We start from the raw sequence: 22,420 nt of genomic DNA, 5'->3' as shown, positions 1-22,420 counted from the left end.
GCTGATGAATTCAGGTACCACGGAAGCTGCTGAGCACACCAGAGCACTGCAAAATCACTCAGCCTTCCTTCTCATCAAAACAAAGCTTATAAGCAACAATATTTGGCCCTCATTACAACCTATACCCAGTGCTGGACCACCATGCTGAAAGAGATGAAATGAAGCTTTAAAAAGAAAGACAAAACCATAGCTGCCTAGGCAGGACTAGCTTACATGGAAGCGGCTTTCCAGAACATGGGAACACAATAGGTCTCGTTCACACAATGGAAATTAACAGCTAAACTTTAAGCTAAGCCCAATCCTCTTCCCAGTCCTTCCAGGCAGTTTTCAGCAAGTTATGCACAGGGATTCCTGACAGTACAGAATTACAGACCCAGGGGGAGTCAGTCACACAAACACAAGAACTGGTCTACGTGGGCAAGTTCTGATGTGGAGTGAATAGGCATAAACACTAAGAAATACGCTCTGAAGTTTTTGGTAAGAACACTTACTCTGTACTAGTTGCAGCCTGAAGAGACTTGCACGCACCACAGCTCTGATCCAATTTGCAGTAGGTTATGAAGAAATTGGCAGGAATATCCTATAGATGGTCCTACAGAGGTCATATTTTTTTGACCTACTTTAGCACTGAAGCGCCTGTTGTTATTTCACATAGGTAAGCTATTGTTGCTTCTTTCGCTTCCACACAAGCTTAAAGACATAAACATCCCATTGACATAAGGGAGAAATCTTTGCCTTCCAAAACATCACCAAACACAATCCTTAGTGCAAGCTTTCCCAAGCATGACCACCCATAACAGACACTCACCAAACCAATGAACACCCGTTCTGGCACTTGCCCATTATACTGTATTTGATGAGCTCAGTACAGTACTTGATACTGAGGCACATCAGCATCATCCAGCAGGCACAAAAATACTGTGAGCAGCATATGTTGTACACTCCCCCACCCCCCCACCCCATCTCCCATCTCCAACCAGGCGAAAAGCCCAGGTAAGAAAGCTTTCTGTGAAAAAGCATTTAATCATATATTATTACTGTAGCAAGAAAAAACAATGTGAAAGATTTGTACTGCCTTGCTTGACGAGTTTGATTTCAGATACACATATAGCAAAGTTTCAGTGCAGATAGCTGCAGTATCGTTCATCTCACTTCTGATGTTATCAAATGTCGTAAAGAAAGCCTTGGGGGAGTTGCACTCATCCATCTGGCAAAGCACAGCTTGTATAAACAGAGCAGCAGAGACAACAAATGTCAACCTTGTTTTCTTTCCAGACCAGCCTCATGCAGACCTGAAACCACCCGCTCACTTCAAACCAGCTTTTGCTAACATTTTCAAGGGGCTCCCAGCACTTGTAGGGAATATTTGACTTCATTCCTAAACACGTGTCTCATCAGAACCTGATCTTGAAACAGTGCTGGTTGTTACGGTGACGTACAAGTGTGAGGATGGACAGTTAGCAGCCCAACAACAGACAGATGGCAGAAATAATTTTTCCCTGCCGTTTGCCTCCACAATATAGTAAGAAAGTGTACGCTTTTGTTAGCATGCAAGTACAAACGTCACAAAAAGTATCATGACAGAGGTTAATGGCTCATTAACTACTCCTGTAGTTAATGTAGCAATTAACAGATTATTTCCAAAACATCAGTTACTGCACCAACTTGGTATTCAGAGTGAATAGTTTTGCATAATTTGCTCACACACACCCCAAATCCACCCAAGACTCTCAGACTTTGGAGGAACACCATCAAGCACCAACAAACCTTTACAGCAACCAGTAAGGCCTTACAGGCATCATTTTTTCCTAGGAATCGTTAGTTTTCCTACATGCATGCTACATCAACTGCTTAGATAGGTACCCACATTTATGCTGGAGCAAGTATCATGTGTCTTTTGAAGGTAACACAAATAAACCAAGAGAACTTCATATTATCTATCATTTGGTCAAAAATATATCTCAATTAAAAAGGCAAGGCAATTAAGAGACAGACTTAGATAACCTCAAGTCATAGCAAATACTGCCTCCGCACTTAAGGGCCGATTATACCTTATTGTCAGAGCCAACTGAACATGTTCTCAGGTTTCCAAAACCACTTGTGCCTTAGGCACTGATGTTTTGGTAACAAGGATTCCCCTGCAGACACTGAATCTAGCAGTGGAAATGAATCATGCTCCCTCTGAATAGTGCTGTTTTCAAATGCTTGACCTGATTTAATACTGAACACACTCAAGTATTTTACGTATCCAAACTTAGCAGGCCACTACGAATTATCATATAGTCTCAGAGGCATGTTTCTGCTAAATGAAGGCTTACAAAGAATTTACTAAATTGCTGCCTATGATTTCTCCAATGCAAAATGAGCAGTAAAAATACTGGCCTTTTCATCAGTTTTTCATTATAATCCCTTTCAGTCAAGTGTTCAACTTAAGTTGAATGAAAAAAAAAAAAAAAAAAAAAAAAAAAAAAAAAAGACAGTTTAACTAAGGCTTGCCTTACATTTCCTTTACTGAGAAGTGACACCTGATTTTACATAGGAATGCCGTATTTAAGTGTGCCAGTATACTGGCTACCATGATTTAACCCAGCAGTCTGTCACAGCTTTCAGGTGTTTATGTGCAGTGCTCTAGCATGTACTAGTCATGTGCTACATACCAGCTTTGAAAAAAAGGAGCGCACTGTATCACAACTGAAGAAGTTTCAGGCACCTTCAAGACTCTTCTCATGAAGCCTAAGCTTTTGCTGGAGCAAATCTGGTCCAGATACCTTTAAAAATCCCAACTAGTGTGACTGACACATGCCCATGGAGTCTCAGAAGCTGACAGGGCTTCTCAAAAATCTGTTCTTCAAGCCTTCATCTTTCTTGCACCTTCACATTTAAGCAAGAAATTTAATAGCATTCAAAAAATGTAAACTTTCTGTTTGGAAGACTTACATAAACATCCTGAAAGAATTCTTTCCCTGGGGTATTGCCAGAGGCTGAATACAAATTTGATATTCTTGTGTTCTTTTAACAAGGCTTAAACTAGGCATAATTTAGAGTTTCTTACACAGCTCTGGGACAACTTCTTTATGTAATGCAATTGTTATTTCACTCCTTCCATTAGCCACACCTAGAGTACAGAGATCCCTGCAAGTAGAAATTTTGGAGTACCTCACTCAAGCATGTGTCCTACAGGGAATATCCAATGTAAAGGCATTAAATCAGCTATGAACCTAAGCTCTAGGCAGAAGTACACACCAGGCAGTTAGTTCAGTCCCCAAAGCACTCCTAGGGCTATGTCTAAACACAGGAATGAAATAAGATCACACCTTTTGATTCTAGGCTATTTGCTCAAGAGCTTCATAATCGAAACCTTCAAATGAAGTCAACTGTCCAAGAAACATTCTTAACTCAGAACTTGCACAAAACTGAGGTATATAATAAATATTTTTATGTCTTTTGTAATTACAGCACTTTACAAAGTAATTTAAAAATATCCTGATTTTTGAATTCATGATTTTTCTTCATGACAGCTGGTCACTAAGTCCCTGGGATATCTGTAGGCACCTTTAAGAGTTCTTCAACTTCTTCTTGTAAAGCCTCAGCTTTTTCACTCAGCAGCATCTATACAAGGGGAAAAGAATATCAGAAAACAAATACAAGTATTAGCTATAGCCAGGTTAAAAGACCAGTGTTTCTTTCGAAGTCTGTAAAAAAAACCCTCCTGCTGCTGCTCACAGGGCCACACCACCTTTGCCTCACAGGACAAACATTTTCACAAGTACTACAATCAACATTGTTACTGCTTAGTGTACATCCATATGAAAAACACACAAAGATTCATGCAGTACACATGATTTTCTCAGTTCTATCATCACATAATAAACAAAATTTAACAGAACAAACAGTTTTGTCTAGAACTGTTAACAAGAACATTTTTAAACTTAAACATTTATTTTCCATATTGGAATAAGCATTTGTAAGTTACACTTGCCAAGATGCCAACTTCTTGCTTTATATGAAATTTATTACTACAGCATTTTTCATCAGACATATAGGACCTCCTACATTAGCAATTGTTTAATCTACTGCCCTGAACTGTTTGTGGCTGGCAGTTGGAGTGTAACAGTCCCCCCAGCAACATGTGTAGCATAACACATGCAAGGACTCTTAACTTCCAAGCTAGAAAACTCCATCAGTTTAATATCTGAGCATGAGAGTAAGGCAGATTGCTGGATTTGGTACTGATGTAGGTAAAGAACCTGCACGTCTCCCTTTCAGCTCACACAGCAGCAAAATAGCAGTAAGGAGCCTACAACAAAAAAGGTCATGGCCATTTAATGTTAATTGCATAAACCCCAAAGGTATTTTTTTTATTCTCATGGAATAAAAGTACTAAGACTTTGTTACTGACTGTATCATTTTCACACCAACCACTCATTTGTTTATTCTAGGCATTCCCTCACTTTACCAAAAACTTGCTATTTTAGCAGAATCAAACATGAAGCCAATGCCAGCACAACAGCAGATGATTAATGAAGGAGAGAAAGTACTACCACTTGATAAGTGTATTTTTTGTTTAGGCACAATCTAATATTTGCTACAGATTCTTTCCCTTGGATTATTTACATGTGTCTAAGGCATTAAGTGTGCCTTAGAGGCAGATACTAAGTGAAGGCCCTTCTCATAATGCATAATCAAAATGGCAAACAATTAGAGAGCAAATACCAGGGCATGGCAATAGCAACCTAAATAGGTGAGGTTAACCCTACACCTTGTTGGCTTCCATCTGTACAAACCTGAAAATCCTGTTCTTTTATCACAACTACCACTAGCACCTCTGTAAGGTAAATCCTGAGGCAGAATCCAGCATTTTCAGTGATGATGACTCAGCACAGAGACTAAGGTAGTCATTTAATACCTGCATTTCATCAGACAAGCTGTCAAACATTTTTGCCCTTCACTGCCCTTCTGGAAAAGAGCACAACTTTCCACTATCCTATCTATAGGAAACTGTTTCAAGAAAAGTTTAAGTTTGCTTATCATTTAGGAGCAGGAAAATTGTCAGCAATTGCTCAATTCATTACTTTTAACCATCTTTGATAAATTATATTGCCAAGAAAATATTTCAACATATTATTAATGCATTTTAGTATTTGGATCACAAATATCCACTAATGCTTTTACTACTACAGTGCATCCCTTCACTTTCAATGTCATTCAAATGTCCACTTTTGACATATTGAAGTTCTGAAGCAAGTTTTCATAACTTTGTTTCTACTTACCTTTGCAGATGAAACAATTTGTCTGGCTTGACGTCTTGACAAGTGCTCAATCATCCTGACCAGAGTTTCTGGATTTGCGTTAGCCAAGTGTGCTAGAGTTTTGTACCCTGCATTATAAAGCTGTTTTGCCCGTGCCTGCAAGTCCAAAATTGTGTTAAATTATTAGAACAGGCAAGAAGAATTACCATTAAGTGCCAATCACTGCACCAGACTCAATTTTTATCTTTGCATATCAATCCAATTCTCTGATTTATCTTTCTAAGAACAGAAATAATCACTGAAAATCTATGTCCCCAGAAATACACCTTTAGCGCTAAGATTTACTGGCCCGTACAGTCTTACTTAGCTCTTAGGAACCCATTTGTCATTATCTTCTTTAAGCCTAGGTGATACCAACTCTGACATCCCCTTTTCTTACATGTTTTCTGCATTCAGTATCACTGACAGGAATGACTGTCTTGCATTCTTTGGAGGTGTCTAAGCAGAAGGGGTGCTGATTTTATCCATTTTTTTCCCCCACAGAATTTTCACAGAACAAAGCTTTAACAAGATTCCAGAAAAGGCTATACTTTCCTGTTTCAAGCTTATAAATGATTTTTCCTTTAATACCACAGTAACTTTCTCTCGTTTTGTGTGAAGTCATGGCTGTGAGCTCACATATACAGGACAGGTATACATCACAGGAGAGATTTTCTGGAATTTGATTATCACCAGTGCAAGGGTGTGTGTGCATTACCTGCTTTCTGAGCTTGGTTTGATCCCTTTGCTATGTAAAATAGCCAAGCACTATTTTCTCAACAGAGGATCTCAGGGCAAACATTTCCTTTGCAAAACAAATACTGCTAGAGCTTTACAAAATTTAAACTAAAATGCATTTCTACACAGTAGCGGAGTAATTTAGTATACCCAAGGCTTTAGTATCCTGCATTATGAAATAAAACCTGTTTGATGAATAAGTGTTACACCTCCAAACATCTGATCAATTATCTTTTGGGTTTCCACCCCCCCACCACCACCACCTCTTAAAAGAGGTGACAAGGAATAGAAAGACATTTGTTTGATGGCATATGTGCGTTTTTTTAGCATCCAACAGGTAACAGCTTACAATATATTATCTTCCTCCATGGTAACAGAGGATTACACATGTTCATTGATGTGAACTAGGTGTCATTAGTTTCACCAAAAATAACCACTAACTGTGGTTATTTTTATCCAACAAAGATTTTCTGTGCTCTATTTGGCTGTTAATTGCACAGTATGACCAGTGACACAGATCCTTCCTCCAATAATGATCTAAGTCTCATGAAAAGGTTTTAAACTGCTCTTTGAAAACTGTACAAGTAAATGTGCAAGAAATAATTTTCTCTTTCACTACAATAACCTAAAGATTGATGTTACTTCATCCACACAAATCTAAGCAAATCATGTCTGTTCAAGATGAAATTCTACTTGCTACAAGTGTCAGCTGTTGGTATAGTTTTAACTCCAGTGCAAAAGTACCCTGGTTATAGCAACAATTTTGAAGAGTCACCTTTAAAATGCAACTTCAGCAGATTCATGCTGTCCAGGCTGGTTTTGTCCTTACACAGAAACACTCCCATACAGAGTAAGCCATGGGAAAAAAAGACTACTTAGCTTTTGCATCCAATTCAGAAAATCTGATTAGGCTTTAAGTCTTCATCATTGTTCGGCTTCTAAGAATAAAACCGTACCGCCACTAAAAATACAGTGGTTTGCTGACAAACCGATTCTAACAACAGGGTGGACAGGCAAGTTAGATAATTTGCCAAGAGGTCCAGTGATTACTTATAACCTTGCACTGAAGCCCCAAAATATTTTCTGCTTTAATAAGAGTCTTCAGTTCAGAGACTGGTTAAGTTTCTTATTTTAAATACAGGCAGCACTGCAAGTGATTGTAAAAGCTTAAGTTCCCAATAGGACTTCACATACTTCTGTGAGGATCTTCTAACTTAAAATATTTAAATCCTTATTCCTCTTTATTACCATGAACTGAAGGATCCTTACCACAAAAGAAACCTGGGCTCTGTTTTCCCACTGAGTATATAGCTAACTTATTGTCCAAATACAGCATTTTCACTGTTGCTGTGGTAGGAGTCAGAAGAGAAACACTATTGGCTCCGGCTCACCACTCCTCAACATACTACTTTTTTCCCCACTCTGCAGGACTCTTTTCAAGAAAATTTGCACTACGCCAAATTTTCTTGAAAAGACTAGCTTGGTCTTCCAGATATACTTGAAAGCAGTAACATTTAGCATTAAAGTTTACATTAAAATATCTCACAAAGCCAGGTTTACTAACCTCTAGAACCCCTGCTACCTCCATCAAAGGGATCAGTTCCGTCTTAACACAGTATGTCAGCTGCTTGGTAAGTTCTGTCAGCAAGGCTTTATAAACCCAGAATTCTTCCAATTCCTGCAGAGACAAAGATGACTAGAATCAGATCCTACGCTCTGTATTTGAAGGGTATGGCTGATAAGAGTTCTGCTATGGCAACAAGCATATATTTGTCTTTTAGACAGGGGAAGCACTATTGTTTCTAGTTATCCTTTCAGCTGGTTGCAGAGTTGTATTCAGCACTCTTCAGCTGAACATCCCAAAGGTGGGGCAGTTCTAAGGATAAGCAATGCATTATTTCAATACAGAAAAAAAACCCCAAACCCAAGCCAAGTCAGCTCTTTTCCCAAGATGACACTGCACAACCAGATAGCCTGATTTCCAACAGAAAGGTAAAATTGGCAATTATTTCACCAGTCGCACTGACACTGATTAAATGCCCTGTATTTGTATATTTTCACAGTCTCACAGCATACAGGTTACTTTTACTATAGGGAGTATCACTGTACAAGCATGCTTTTCTGAACAGGAAAAATCATTTTGAAAGGTGAAAAAGAAGTATTTCACCTTTTCTATGCAAACCACCACCTGTGTTTTGTTATAATCAAAGCGAAAAAACGTCCAGATTTTGCAAAACCAATCCCAATGATTTTACTGGAATTCATTTAACACACTACCTCACAGAAGTGTAGAACACAGGAGGCGAATGAGGCAGCAGAATTAAGGAGATTTTGCACGTATCCTCGGGACATATTAAATTTCTCTGAAACACTCCATATATTTGTCTCTTTCAGTAGGGTATAAAGGACAAATGACAGATAAAGCCTGTTTGCCACAGTACTGTCTACATTCTAGGAATAAAGCAAATTAAAATTCAAAGTCAGTATCACATTCAAGATACTGCTAGCACTACAATCCTTCAGATCTCTAAAACATGTCTATTATACCTAAAGACATTAAACAACATTAAAGAAAACCAATCAATGAGGTTAAAAGAACTTTAGTAAGTAAAACAGTAATAATCTCGAATTTGTAAATAATCAATTGAAATGACTGAACTGTCATCTTAGGTATGAGAAATCTCCAGCCTACCTTTCTGACGGCTTGACCAGAAGCCTTTTTTGTAATAAAACTTTCAGGTACTCCCAAAATATCTGCTACTTTTTGCTCTGCTGCACTGAGCTGGCCGAACTAAAGTAAAAATTTATAAAGAACTTTCAGATATTTATTTTAATATTATAGAAAACACAAATCTGTTACTCAAAATGAAACAGTGTTTTTCAATATCTCTATGCAGTACTTCGTCACTAGGCTAGTTACTAGACAGTCAGATCTGCAGCTTCTTTGCCTACTTGTTTATCTGTAACTGTCCATCTTCGAATGACACATTTTAAGAAAATATAGATTTTAGCACTACCTGTACTTTACAACACTTCATAGAAAAGAGTAGTTGCACAAAGCATGGACTGTGCTGCTAAGCCTGACAAAAGCATAGTAATCTGTAGGAAGGTATTGGTCACAGTGTAATAGTTGCAGTCATGGCTGGTGTTAATCATTAGATATAAAACACATTAAGACTTAATATCCTCTAGTGGATTTTGCTTCCTAAACTACAGATTAAATCAGCAAGCATCCGAAGCTAAATATGTCTCTTGATTAATTTAAGAGTGGCTTTCTTGCAAGACTATGTGGTTACATATAACTAGTTTATAGGAAAGTCTTGTCTGAGAATAACCAGACTCTGATGACAGCAACACTAGCACCAAGGTTAGAGTCAGGATTTGGAGTGCTGGCAACTCAAGAGAAGTGTTTCACATCACTGTTTCCCCCAAACAGGGTCAAACACTATAAATGCGAAAGAGAACTCTAGATTTTTATGCAGTTCAGGAAAACACTTCTGCCCTGGCACTAAAATAAAGTAGCATATCTTAACTTTTCATCAAGCTGTTACCTACTGTCTAAACTTCCTATGTGTACGAACTTACTTAAAATCTAATAAGCAGAATTACTACATGCCCCAATGCATGTTTGCTAGTAAATTCTCACCTGTCTCAAATATATCATCCAGTCTGGGTTACAGCTAAAAGTCAGATCATATGGAGTTGTCAGATATAGAAGATGAAGATTGCTCTCAAGAACCAGCCCTTCCAAACCTTTCTTCAATTCTCTATAAAGAAGATTGCAGTATGCCAAGTCTATAGATCCTATAATAAGCACACAACGTATTGCAATTTTAAACAGGCATACAGAGTTAAGTGCAACAGACTTTAACATAGAATCAATATTTCCTTTATCTTCCATCAAAGCTAGTTATACTGTATAAACTGAAGAAAAATAAATGTAACTTGAATAATTACTCTAACACGAGCAGTTAAACGGAGCTGAGGGAAGGCAGTCTGTTCTGTGTGTGGTTTTGTAATGTTTGTGAATTGCCTTGGCTTTAATGAAATCCTGGAACAATCTCGTAGACTTAAGGAATCTTTCAGAGATTCATCCTATTCCAACTGCATCCCACACCCCTTATCTTTTTGCGTATATCAGAACTTTCTGATATACTCCCTATTGCAATTGGTCTACATGTCATATACTTCCTTCTCTCAAGCTTCCCTCTAGGTCAAGAAATCCCCAACACAAATCTTTCCATCTTTTAGGGGTACAGTTCTGGTTTTACTTCCATTGCGACCACTGTTATGACACTTCATTCCTATCATGTTCAGTCGTGCACTACTTGTGCTAGACCGAAAATGGGGATGAACATAATTTAGTAAATCAAAACTGTCTCTCTACAACTTATTTTTCATTGTAGTTTCAGACAAGATGGGAAAGCATATCAAATTGAGATAAGGCTGAGATGAAAGGTTTTGTTGAAATAGATTATAACAAGAATAAAAAAAAGAAGTCTTACCTTTATATGTAGCTCTACCCAACGGTGTGATTGTTAACGTATATTTGGAATTGTGGTTCTTCTCAGACATTCTTCCTTCCAGGAGTCCTTTTTCTATTAGGTGTTCTAGTCCATCTTTAATTACCTCTGAGAGGCTCTTCTCTTTAGATAGCAGATGCTGCTGAACACCCAGCAATGTACTGCACATAAAAGTATTGACTTCCTCACGGGTAACTGCTATCTGCATCAGTTTTGTAAGCAATTAGCATCTTTAAAGTGGTCATTTCACATATTTCATAAGCTATATGAAAAAATTTACTGAATGGAGCAGCAGTTTGATATCCTGTTCATGTGTTTCTACAGAAACAGATGACAACAGAACAATAGACAGTCTATGATGGATCTAATGAGACTGGTCTCCATCTATTCCACTATTCTAGCTACTGCGTGTTAATTTGTTTCCACTGTTTCTGTTGGTATTTTGAATCTAGTATCAGAAATGGAAACATTGTTAGTACTGTAATGAACCATAAGGTAGATATAATTTTGGCTTTTACACATAAGGAAATCATCATGTTACATGATTACTTGGTAATGGAGTTAAATTAAAAGACTAATCAAATCCTTGTCCTTATTTGATCAGAAGCTGTTCTGAACTTGTAAGGCCATCTGTTTTAGAAGTCTGGGTTTTTTTCTATAGAATCAATAGAGAAGCTTTTCCTTCCATTCCCAAGCACTTAAGTTACTCACAGAGAAGAGTCAACTAATACCTTCAGTCCAACCAAAGACAACAACAGGCTGTGCATTCCCTTGGTCAACTCCAGCAGAAGATTGCTGTAACAGTTCTCCAAAGGACTGTTAACTAAACGCTGAGCCTATAAAGAGCAAGAAACATACTAGTTCAGGGAAAATACTTATTCATTAGTTTTTAAAAAATACTTTTAAAAATAGTGATATGCATGACTCAGCTTTATAAAGGAAGTAAGTGCAGACATCTAAAGTTCACAGTTCACATATGAAAAAACCCACATAAATGTAGTTTATAGGTATTACTACATAAGTCAAATATTTGCAATGTTAAATGAACAAAAATTAAGACAGGCAGCTCTTCCTGTTTGTACCAGTAGATTAATCCAACAATTTAAATTACCAACAGCTTTGTAAAAATTACCAAGTGTTTGTCTTTTTCTTGCACTATGAGAATACTTTCTCCAGCACTGTCAATACCAGCTCGACCAGCTCTGCCAATCATTTGTTTATATTGGTTCTTCTTCAGGAAGTCATTAGCAACATAAGGAGCTCTGAGAATAACCCTGTAAAGAAACCTTCAGTAACTTATGCTGCACATTAGAATTATTAAAGTAGCAATGAAATTTTACAAATGCATTCTTTATATATGCTCCTTGCTCAGCAACTAATAAAAATCAAATGCACCTGTTTGAACAGCTGTGTAAATCAACACAATTTACAATTTAAGGCTTATTGAATGATAAGCCATATTTATTTATTATGTTTAGCAGAACCTTTGGAACTCGTCTTTACATCTACTCAAAGGCTTAAGTTTAAGAGAGAAAATTACTGAGATATAAACTCTACTAAGCAACACTGACCATATATCAGCTATATGCTAGAAAGACAACACTTGTCTGTATGAATTTTTTTCTCCCCTCAGACACATTATTCCAACATACACGCACACAAAACTGGATTCTTGGCAAACAGTTGTTGGCCATACACAGTACAGAAGCCATGTATCATCAGCACTTGTATAAGAAAAGATAACACATTTTTGTGTTAAAACACATTCAAAATCATCTCCTTAGAAACGATTTATTTTACAATTTAAACATTGTTCTTAGGACCACATGTAAAGAAACCACCATGAATTCCTTGTTTTTCTGGATAACATTACTAAATTACCGAAGCATTTCCTTAATCCATTTAAGTAAGTATTCTTCAGTTATGCATTCTAAGGGACTTGCTACAGATTGATATTTCCTATGTAACAACGTTGCACTCTTGTCCCGAGTTGAACACAAAACCCCTTACACTTCCAATTTGCTAGTAAAAGCAGAAACATACTTTAAACAGCACCGACGTTTCCAAGTTGTCAAAGCAATTTTTTTCACAAAGCAAACATCAATGTAACAATGAAATATGTTCCAGTTACTAACCTTCTAGCTGGCAGGTTGACTCCAGCAGCTAAAGTAGCTGTGCAAGCAAGTAGACACAGGACACCCGCAGAATATGCTTCCTCTACACTTTTCCTTTCATCATTTGTAAGGCCGCTATGGTGATAGGCAATGCCGTAAGGGATCGTTTGCTTCAGAACAGAACAGATACTTCCATTTCCAATGTTCTTGAGGTGTTTGATGAGATCTTGTTTCTCTTTCTCCCTGTGAGCTCTAAATTCTCTAGGAGGAGAAGTGTTTCTTCAGACTTTGATCAATCATTAATTATTTTAAAAAATATTAAGACATGCTTACTGTCTATTTCTGTTCATTATCCATTCCTCTAATGTAGGTTAGAGAAACAGTTATTTCTAGTAACTTTAAAACAGCAATACACAGGAGACTGATTAAGTTGCAACAGAACTCTTCTTGTTTGTAAGTGCGGGTACAGAAAGGATCAAATACTGACTGGGTGTGGGTATTGAGCACACTGAAGAACAGAAATAGGGACAGTATCAGCTTATAGTGAAGATTACAGATACATCAAAAATGGTTTCAATTTTGATAGCAAGGGAGGAGTTTTGTTTAATTTCTTCCTACACAAAATGTAACTTGCTAGACCATTATGAGTTGATCAAACCACATTTAAACGAAACCAAACTTAAGTCTTACTTCCTTTAATTAACAAAGCTTGGTTTACATTTTAAAACTTACATTCACAAAGTAGGTATGGAACAGAGATAATCAACTAGTAACACATGATCAAATACCAGGCTATAGAGAAGAACGTTTGTTTCCTAAGCTTGCAGAGACCAGTGCCAAAGGGACACAAGGTTAGCTTAATTTAGTAAGCTTTTCCTTTTTTCTTCATTATTAGTCCTCAAATAACCATTTTTTTCAAATAGTTTGTTTAAAAAAAATATTTTTTTTCTAACATTTGTTTAATGAGCCTTGAGCAGTTTGCCATCATTTATGCAATCAGGAACTCCACATGATCCCATATTAAAAGTACTTACATCTGATAACCAAGGAAAATCACTTGTAAACTAGTGAAGATAATTCCTAACTTCTGACCAATTATTCCATATACAATTAAAAAGTCACGACACACTTACTTCTTGAGGTACTTGCACACCATTGAAGCCACATTCTCACAGTTCTTTTTAGTGGGACAAAAGATCAGGCAGGAATATTTAGGAATAACTTCAGTAACCAGTGCAACGATGTGATCAGGATCTGCTTTCTGCAGATTACTAGAATACTATCACAGATTGACAAACATTTAAACTCAGAAATTAATTCAGAAACCAAGTATTCAATACCTGTTCTCAACCTTCACTAGAACACTCCCACTTGCTTTAATGTGACAATTGTAAGAAGTTGTAGAAGAAGTTTTTCTCCTAATCCTCACTTGAAAGTTTAAGACATCTTTAACTGAGGGATAAAAGGATGCAAGAATTGAAAGCTTTGCTTCTTCCTCTTAGTACTACAATTTCTTTACAGCAACACCATAGTGATGTTACTTGTGCTACTGCCAGCCTACCATAACACACACTGTTATTTTTAAAGGTTGAAATGAATCCTTACAAGGCAGTAATAAACTGACAAAAATCAAAAAGAGATCTCGTCTTTTGGTATCATCTAAGAGTGATCAACTGTTGAGGAAATTTATCCCAAACCATAAAGCATTGTTTATCTGGAACACTCAAACTCATTGCTCTTCACATGTCAAAATACTGAAGAAGCCTTTTAATGAGCTGTAAAGTAGTGAAAAATCAAGTTGAGTGTTCATTATTTTAAAGGCCTTTTCCCTCCCCAAAGCCTACTGTTTTCTGTCTTGTAAGTATTACAAATGAATGACCATTTTTAAGTAATTTCTTCAGTAAAAGTTCTGTAAACAAATCAGTGTAAAAAATAATACATTTCATAGTTTCTTTGAATTAGTTATAAGCACTTCAGTCTTACCTTGAAATTAAGGAAACGTGAAAAAGTAAAGCCACTTTCTGTTTTGCTGTCAGTTGCATAAACTGTGCCTCCTATCTTTACATATTCCTTTAATTCTACCTAGGAAGACATAAACCATAAACAAAAACTTTAGTTGAATTACCAAACCTTCTCTAAAGATTAAGCTATTACTGATGTACAGCTCATGTTTTTTTCTAAGCATCGCATTTCATATACATACTTCCATGTAGACAAGCACAGACTCTACCCCAGTAAGATTTTTTTTTTAAAGTGAATTTGTTTTAATTATCTGACTTGAGAAAATGTCTAATTTTAACAAAGAATGACAAATATTATATCCCATGGACTATCCATAAACCATTGTCATGACATCATTCAAGTACCAGTAGTACAGATTCTAGTTATATCAAATGAACTGCAATGATTTATCACAGTAGCTGTAATTTAGAAATTGATTTAGATAAAATGACACAAATGGCTTAACACAACGATATAAAGGTACCTGCATTTGTGCATAGTGCTATTTATTGTACTGGTACAATTGCCAGCAATAGCAGGCATCATATTACACTACAGCATGAAATTAAACACAAAAGCTGCAATACAATCCTGAACAGATTTGCTATAGTTTTAAAGCCAAATATCTTCTTTACTAATTGATGGTATTTTGCATACAGACCGGTCTAAAATTATTAGTATAGTACTCCGCTTGCAGGAACTTCTGCAGGTCTCCAACATTATTTAAAGTTGCACTCATGCCAATGATCTGCGTGTTTTCTGTAAAACAGAAACTGACATGAATTTATTGCCATGTTCACAATTTTTAACACTTCTGCTCAGTATCTAATCCATAAGCCTCCATCATTAATCTTTTTAAATACCAAAGTACCAGGTTTGAAGGGGGATATAGCTAAGAAATATTACCTGAGATGTAAACATAAAAAAAGGAATCCTTCTCTATGGAAGCATTTAATTGGAGAAGTAGTATCAAAAAAACTTCAAAACCATCCAGCCCATCATTACAGGGTCAACTGATTAAGACTTAAACAAGTAAACACTATTACTGCATGGAGTCATACCATGCTTTTCAAAAGCAGCCAGAACACCACAAATCCAGAAAGCTAAAGTAGGGCTTCTCCCTAGAGATGCTGTCACAAAAATATTTTAATAACATTAAGTGTAGCCATGACTTACTACTACTGTAAAGAATTTTTGCAAGAGTAATTTCCAGCATTGCTCCACGGCTTCCCTCACCCAGCATATGCAACTGTGCAAAGAAAGGAAAAAGAAAATGCAAGAATATTACTAAGTTTAGAATACTTCTACAAAACAAATCAAATTATGTAGTCCTAAACAAATATTACAGGAATGTGGTTTTTGAGCTTCTTCATGATACCCCTCTGGTAAATTTTGACTGCTAAGCTCTTCCAGAAGTACAGCCTCACTGAAATAACACTTGAGAGCCACAGAAAAACAGACCCAAAAGCAAACATAGATAACAAGATCTACCTTCCATTTAACTAGACCATAACTGATATAAACAGTTAACTCCTGACAATAAACAGTGTGAAGATCTTTGTAGCAACCAGTCTAAAGTGATTTTGATTGTAAACAGTGTTAAGCAACACTTACAGGGCAAGTTAACATCAAAAATTTTGTAGCAGCCAGCTACTTTCAGAAAAAGTAGAAGTTAGTTCTTAAGCTGCCTTGTGTTTAGAAGCTATTAGGCTAAAGTAAGGCCAGTCAGCCTGAATCATTCCATAAATTAAACATTTCTGTTAGATGTAACACATTGTGATTCAACCCCACAAACAACCCTTAGAAGCACAACTCAGCCACACCACTAAAAAGGAGACTAAAGGGCAATTGTCACAGTTAAATGTAACTTGGTTTTGGTTTGGGGTTTTTTTGATGTTCCATTTAGTGATTATTAACACCAGAGGCAAAGTATTAAGGCTTCACATTTAGGAGTTCAGTTCTGGGATTCATAAATACATTCAGTATGATTAAAATGAATTATTTTTTTTCTAATCCATTAAAGATGTCTAATTGACAAGCAGTTACTAAGTAATGCACCACCAACTACTAACACAGTAGATCTCTCAAAATAGAATCTATTGTCCTGATATAGCAGCAAATGCTTCAGTTAAAGAAAAATGATTTAAGTATTACGAAATTATGTATCAATACAGAAAAAACTTTAGTAATAATTTGATAAGTACACAAAACCCCCAAGTAATCAAAAAACTGCTCTTTGCTAATAACTGCATATTGTAAATATAAAAAAATTGCATATTATAAATATGAATAAATCTTGTAGCATACCTCATCTACTACAACCAGACCAAGGTCATCAATTCTCTTTGTTTCAATTAAGGAATTCACTAGACCATGTCCTTTTTCTATAGTAGCAATATAAAGCGACCTTTTTATTCTCCTCTTGATGGGTGGAAATCTTCCTTTACTTCCTGCATATTCTTCAACCAGGAAACCCAATTCTATCCCAAAACTTGATAAACCCCTAACCTGTAAAAACCCAAAGATCAATTAGAGAACAAACTCACACTCCTTTCAGATTTCAGACCTGCCTCAAGAACTCAACCAACACAAATCACAATGAACTGGCTGAAATGCTGAAAACACACGAGCTACAATTACCTTTTCCAATTGTAAAGCTGAAGTGCTTACAAAAATTGCTGAAGTGCTTACAAAAATTATCAAGCTTGGGTTACATCTGTTCTCTAAAATTAACTTTTCCTTTATATCAAAAAATTGTTAAGTTTTTATTTCAAGACCATTTCTTTAGCAAGTTGGGGAGTACAGCTCTAAGACTGCAGAACTATATGTAACATTGCAAAAAGCTATTATTTCAAAATCCAACACACTTTATAATGCAGCATCTTCACCTCAATTTAAGTCTTTTATTGCAATATTACTGACCCTCAGAGCAGCATCTAGGAGAAGTCACTCACCACCATCTATCTATGAACATCATTGAGTTTGCAAGAATTAGTATTATAACCAGACAAATAACAAGGTATATCACAAAAGATAAGCAGTATCAGAAACACTGTATCCAGACCTTTTCTTGGACAATGGCAACATATGGCAGGATCATGAGAACATCTTTCCGCCTGCAGAGTAATTCTTGTAGAATTATTATTTCTGCTACAAGTGTTTTTCCACCACTGGTTGGTAATGAGTATATTAGATTCTTTCTTTGCTGTAGAGATTCTAGCATTAAGCAATCATGCTGCCATTCTGCAAAATTAAAAAAGAATTATTAGCAGCCTCCAGGGCCATGTTAAGCAGTATCAAAATATTTGTGTTTGATATAGAATACTTTAAGACTAGCGTCTAAGAGTTTTTCTTCAATAAACTGCTAAAAGCTTTTGGTGATTGAGCCTTACAAAGTATTCTTTAAGCCATATCAACCTTTCCCATCCACCTAAAAACCAAGAATAACCACTTAATAAAACAACTTTCTTAACATGTTTACAATAAATATTACCTTAAGTATTTTTACAGTGTAATAGGTAAAATAGGCAATAATTCACTAGCAATTTTTTTCCAACAAACCATTAGTTACTTTACCATAAAGTGTTTCAATCCCTCGAAATTGTCTGAATAGATCTTTAACTTTGCTAGGTAATCCATAAAAAGGGCCTATATCAACAGAAGATGATTCAATAGTTTTCCTAGCAACACAAATCTCTTCAGATAAAACAGCTTCTTTAAGCTGCTTCGTCTTAGAGACCTGCAGAGTCTGAGCTTTGGCATTTCCAGTCATAGCACTTTTCAGATTATCTTTAAGACTGTCAGTTTTAAATAAAGCACAGTTAGAGTGTGAGGACACATCAGTAGGTCTGTTCCTGTGTTCATCATCAGGATAAAAAGACAATGGACTCCTGATTTTGTCTGAAGACTTCTTACATTTACGCTTTCTCTCTGAGAGTGGAGATGTTCTAGAACCAGAAGAAAGTTCATTCAGTTTTGCAAAATACAAAAGTTGCGATGATGGCAAGTCATCTGAAATAGATTCAGTTGGTTCTTGATTGCTGTCTAACAGGTCATTTTTGTTCATTTCAAAAGCATCCTCTTTGTCAGCTTTAAGGATAACCATATTTTCTGAAGTAGAAAAATTATCCTTTTCCTGGTAAATTCCTGACTGAAGATTGCCAAGTATGAGTTCTCCATCTGCTTTAATATCCTTATTTCTATCATGTAGGTGTTCGTGCTCTGTATCATCAATTTGAGCTAGCAAAGAATCATTTCCATAAAAGCTGTCATAGTCGCCAAACATATCTTCTTCACTATCATTACTACACTGCAAAAAAACACAAGTATTAATACCCCAAAGTAACACCAAAGAGGGCAAGCATAACTTGTACACCACACACATCAGATGCAATTTAACTCTTCTCCAACTTAACAAGACAGTTAAGTGTTTTTCTGACATTGCTTGTGAGGAAAACACAGCTTAACTCTAAAGCAATGCATACTTTAATTCAATGGAACAACAATCTACAAGCAGACATGATGCCTGCATACTTACTCAGCAGTGATGTATTTTAGTGAAGGCCAAAACGCGTCCCCTCTCACACAAAGCGAGGCCCTCCCCGGTCAGTGTCACACAGGCTCGGCCTGGGCTCAGCCACCCCGCCACAGCGCCTAGCGTCAGAATGCCCGTACCCTGCCATCCCCGTACCGTGGCCTCTGCCGCGGGCCCCTCACCACCGGAGCTCAGCTTCTTGCGAGCCACCGGCGAGCAGACAGTACTACACACCACCAGGGCCTGGCGCCGCTTGCGCACAGAGCCGGGGCAGCTCTTCCTCCGTACTGCGGGACCGGGCTCGGCCATCACCACCGCCTCGTGCCGCTGCAGGGCTATCAGCCTCCACCCCGAGGCTGGGGCTGCGAGTAAGCGGCGCAGAGACGGTCACAGTCGCGGCAGGGCACGGCGAGCGCCAGCCGAGCCCCCGGGAGAGGCAGGGCCGCCATAAGGAGAGCGGACACCCTGCACCGCCGCGCTCCCCCCAGCCAGCCGCCGCAGCATCGCTTCCGGCCGCGCGCTCCCCTGGCAGAGCGGGCAGGTGGGGGCCAATCGCCTGCCTCAAGCAGGGCAGGCCGGGCCCCATTGGCCAGCGACCGCTCTCGTGCACCGCGAGTCCGCGCAGGCGGAAGTAGGGCGGTCGAGGCGGGGCACTGTGGGGGCTGTCATGGCGGCGCGGGCGGTGGGGACGTGGAGTCCCTGGCGCCGGCTGATGCCGGGTGTGTTCCTTCTGCTTCCTCGTCCCTCCCCTGTCAGATGAGGGGCCGTGCCCCTCGGGGTGGGGGTGTGTGCGCGGCCGTTTCTCCCGCCGTGCTGTCGCTAACCCTATCGCTCTTACCTTGTAGCGGCACTGTGGGAGCAGCCGCGGCGGCTCCAGCATGAGCGGCCGCTCGACTCGTCCGACCAGGTGAGGCCCCCGCAGTAACCCGCGGGTGCTGGGGGGGGGCATATCACAGAGTACTGAGGGGGAGGGTGGGGGCATATCACCGGGTGCTGGGGGGTGTGTCTGTGTCTGTCCGTCACCGGATGCTGGAGCTCTGTAGCCCTGTATCTACCTGCGGTCACTTAAAGCAACTCTTAGTAACTCAAACTTGGAGTAAGAAACCTTTGGCAGTACTAACTGATTTCCTGTATATAGCTGGGAAAACCTGAGAGAATGCAGTAGGTATAGTTGTTATGTCATAAGAACATATTGTCTGGTACCAGTGAAAACTTTAAAAAACATTTTTTTGCCCAAATTCCAGCTATGTCTGCAAAAACAGTTTCTCCTTTTGCTTGTGTCTTGCAAGGATTTGGTGCAGGGTGGTGTACTGTGAGGCTTGGGAGGCCTTTGGGAACCTCCCTGTTGAAGTGTGTGCGTGGGCAGGAGCTCCCTCGGGCCATTTGCTTTGATTTTATTTTGAGGAAAGCCTTGTGGCTTCTTAGACAGAACTACCTTACTACCAGCTTCTGTAGATACTGCCTTCCAAGTAAAGGGTGTAAACACTATCCTACTGATTGCTTTAATTGACTTGTTACGTTGTCATTATTACTGAGATTTAAAAGGCTGTGTAGCAGTGAGACACCATTTAGATTGCTAGGTACTGAACGCTGTGTAGAGAAATGGAGATAAAGGTATTGGAAAAACTTCAGTAACGCACTAAATACTGCTTTTGGTTTCAAGGCATGTTTTGCCCAAAGGATAAAAATAACGTATGTTCCTTATATTCTTGTGAAGCTTACAGATGGTATTAATTCTCTAATTTCAGCCCATACAAATGGAGAACCCCTATAAAGAACCTCCAAAAAGATGTGTCTTATGTGGAATAAATGTGGATTATAAGAATGTGCAGGTGAGTTTGAAAATACCTGTCCTTAGATGAAGGTAACTGGTTCGCTATATTTAAATATGCGTGTAGGAAGTCCACAAAAATAAAAATAATTATCTGTGTAGGGGTTTAAAACTTAAGAGTAAGAATGTGTGCAGATAAAAGTCAAATAATGTAGCTGTGATAAGCTGTTCATCTACTAATCCTATATGCAGGTGTTAAGACTTTGTTATTTACCAAAGAGTCTTTGATTCCAATTCCACTGTGATATAGCTTAAATGATGTAGCACATTAAAATACTGTCTAGCTCCAAGCCATACTTCTTGTCTCTAGGTAGAACTGAGTTTTGTAAAAACAGATAAAAACCCAAAAAATAAAATGCAAGTAGTAAAATAAACTAATGCTCTCTGAAAAAAGTTCTTAAACTCACTTTGGATTTCTGAATTTTACATAGCTTCTTTCCCAGTTTGTTTCTCCGCATACTGGCTGCATTTACGGCAGGCATATAACAGGTATGTGAAGTATTAAATAATTTACTGGTTAATGTTCTTATTAGATGTTCTTCTTAGACTCATAAAGTAACTGTATATCAGCTATTTTTCCAAATAACTACTATTAACTCTATACATTTTGTAATAGCATTATTCTTAGTAGTATGCATAAAGGAATGAAAATATACCTTAATTATACGTATTTTGTATTTAACATTATAAGCACATGTGTGTTAGTGTAGGAAGACTCACACAAAGCTAGAAGGAGCAGTCAGTAATATGCCTTTCACCCTTTAATGATTTGGTTATTGTTGATTTAAGAGACTAAAAATGATTCATCTCTTTAGGTTTGTGCAACAAGAAGCAGAAGGAAATTACAAAAGCCATTAAAAGAGCTCATGTGTTTGGTAAGTATGATAAGGCTTTTGAGTTTTCCAAGTCAAGCCTACTTTTCTATTAAGAAAACCTCCATTTTATCTTTCTACAGGATTTATGCCAGTTATGTACAAGAGCCCATCATTTCTCACAGACCCCAAGATATGTAATATCAAGTATTCAGAGTAACACACTGTAAAGAAATAAACAATAAATCTACTTTTCTTGTCTATATACTTGTTTACTGGAAATGTGGTTGGCTAACATAATGCATCACTGACTGAAGGGTGGGTGTCAGCTGCTTTTTTATGAAGTGTCAGGTCTCTGAAATTCATTGTCTGAAGGAAGTATGAAAGACGAAAGCAGCAACAGAAATTGGGAGCTGTATGGACCGCTTTGTCTGCTTACAAGTCTTGCTAACGTTGAGGTGGCTGTATTTTCCCTTGCTGGATTGGAAGGGGGAGGGGAAAATAAACAAGTGCTGGACATGTAAGGATAAATTGAAGTATTTAAATTGTGGCACTTCATGTAGATGGCTAATTCTGTTA

The 22,420-nt window shown here is 37.9% G+C and overlaps 2 protein-coding genes across 7 annotated transcripts; one reads left to right on the top strand and one right to left on the bottom strand.

Annotated features, from left to right (window-relative positions):
* Window positions 1–3,414: 3,414 nt before the first annotated feature.
* On the bottom strand, window positions 3,415–19,704 carry HELQ (helicase, POLQ like). Of its 6 annotated transcripts, none has more exons than XM_080409949.1 (18): window positions 19,355–19,704; window positions 18,241–18,973; window positions 17,729–17,907; window positions 16,972–17,172; window positions 15,841–15,913; window positions 15,326–15,423; window positions 14,647–14,745; window positions 13,797–13,942; window positions 12,685–12,924; window positions 11,682–11,823; window positions 11,281–11,385; window positions 10,532–10,751; window positions 9,673–9,830; window positions 8,719–8,817; window positions 8,304–8,477; window positions 7,591–7,704; window positions 5,271–5,405; window positions 3,415–3,609 (listed from the first exon to the last, which is right to left on the bottom strand). In XM_080409949.1, exons 1-18 carry the CDS (start codon window positions 19,505–19,507, stop codon window positions 3,526–3,528), a joined length of 3,153 nt encoding a protein of 1,050 aa, XP_080266075.1. In that variant the 5' UTR covers window positions 19,508–19,704; the 3' UTR covers window positions 3,415–3,525. The 6 variants fall into 6 exon arrangements, with proteins under 6 accessions (XP_080266075.1, XP_080266079.1, XP_080266080.1 ...); XM_080409953.1 differs by having other exon boundaries at window positions 18,241–18,968; window positions 19,355–19,494; XM_080409954.1 differs by having other exon boundaries at window positions 19,339–19,493.
* Window positions 19,705–19,792: 88 nt separating this feature from the next.
* On the top strand, window positions 19,793–22,104 carry MRPS18C (mitochondrial ribosomal protein S18C). Its single transcript, XM_080371126.1, has 6 exons — window positions 19,793–19,917; window positions 20,044–20,105; window positions 20,947–21,030; window positions 21,461–21,518; window positions 21,845–21,904; window positions 21,985–22,104. Exons 1-6 carry the CDS (start codon window positions 19,866–19,868, stop codon window positions 22,059–22,061), a joined length of 393 nt encoding a protein of 130 aa, XP_080227252.1. The 5' UTR covers window positions 19,793–19,865; the 3' UTR covers window positions 22,062–22,104.
* Window positions 22,105–22,420: the final 316 nt, after the last annotated feature.

Source organism: Falco punctatus, assembly GCF_963210335.1.
Source record: "Falco punctatus genome assembly, chromosome: 1".
NCBI lineage: Eukaryota > Metazoa > Chordata > Aves > Falconiformes > Falconidae > Falco > Falco punctatus.
The sequence above is the reverse complement of the archived record's forward strand: the minus strand, read 5'-3'. Positions and strand labels throughout refer to the sequence as shown.

Excerpts from the sequence above, each read along its gene's own strand:
- HELQ (XM_080409949.1), bottom strand. The coding sequence starts at position 19,507 with ATGGCCGAGCCCGGTCCCGCAGTACGGAGGAAGAGCTGCCCCGGCTCT. Across the intron at positions 15,424-15,840 it reads AAAAATTCTTTACAGTAGTA|AAAACACGCAGATCATTGGC; the intron begins GTAAGTCATGGC and ends TCTGTTTTACAG. Across the intron at positions 7,705-8,303 it reads GTGTTCTACACTTCTGTGAG|GAATTGGAAGAATTCTGGGT; the intron begins GTAGTGTGTTAA and ends TTGTCTCTGCAG.
- MRPS18C (XM_080371126.1), top strand. The coding sequence starts at position 19,866 with ATGGCGGCGCGGGCGGTGGGGACGTGGAGTCCCTGGCGCCGGCTGATG. Across the intron at positions 19,918-20,043 it reads CTGGCGCCGGCTGATGCCGG|CGGCACTGTGGGAGCAGCCG; the intron begins GTGTGTTCCTTC and ends CTTACCTTGTAG. Across the intron at positions 21,031-21,460 it reads TGGATTATAAGAATGTGCAG|CTTCTTTCCCAGTTTGTTTC; the intron begins GTGAGTTTGAAA and ends AATTTTACATAG.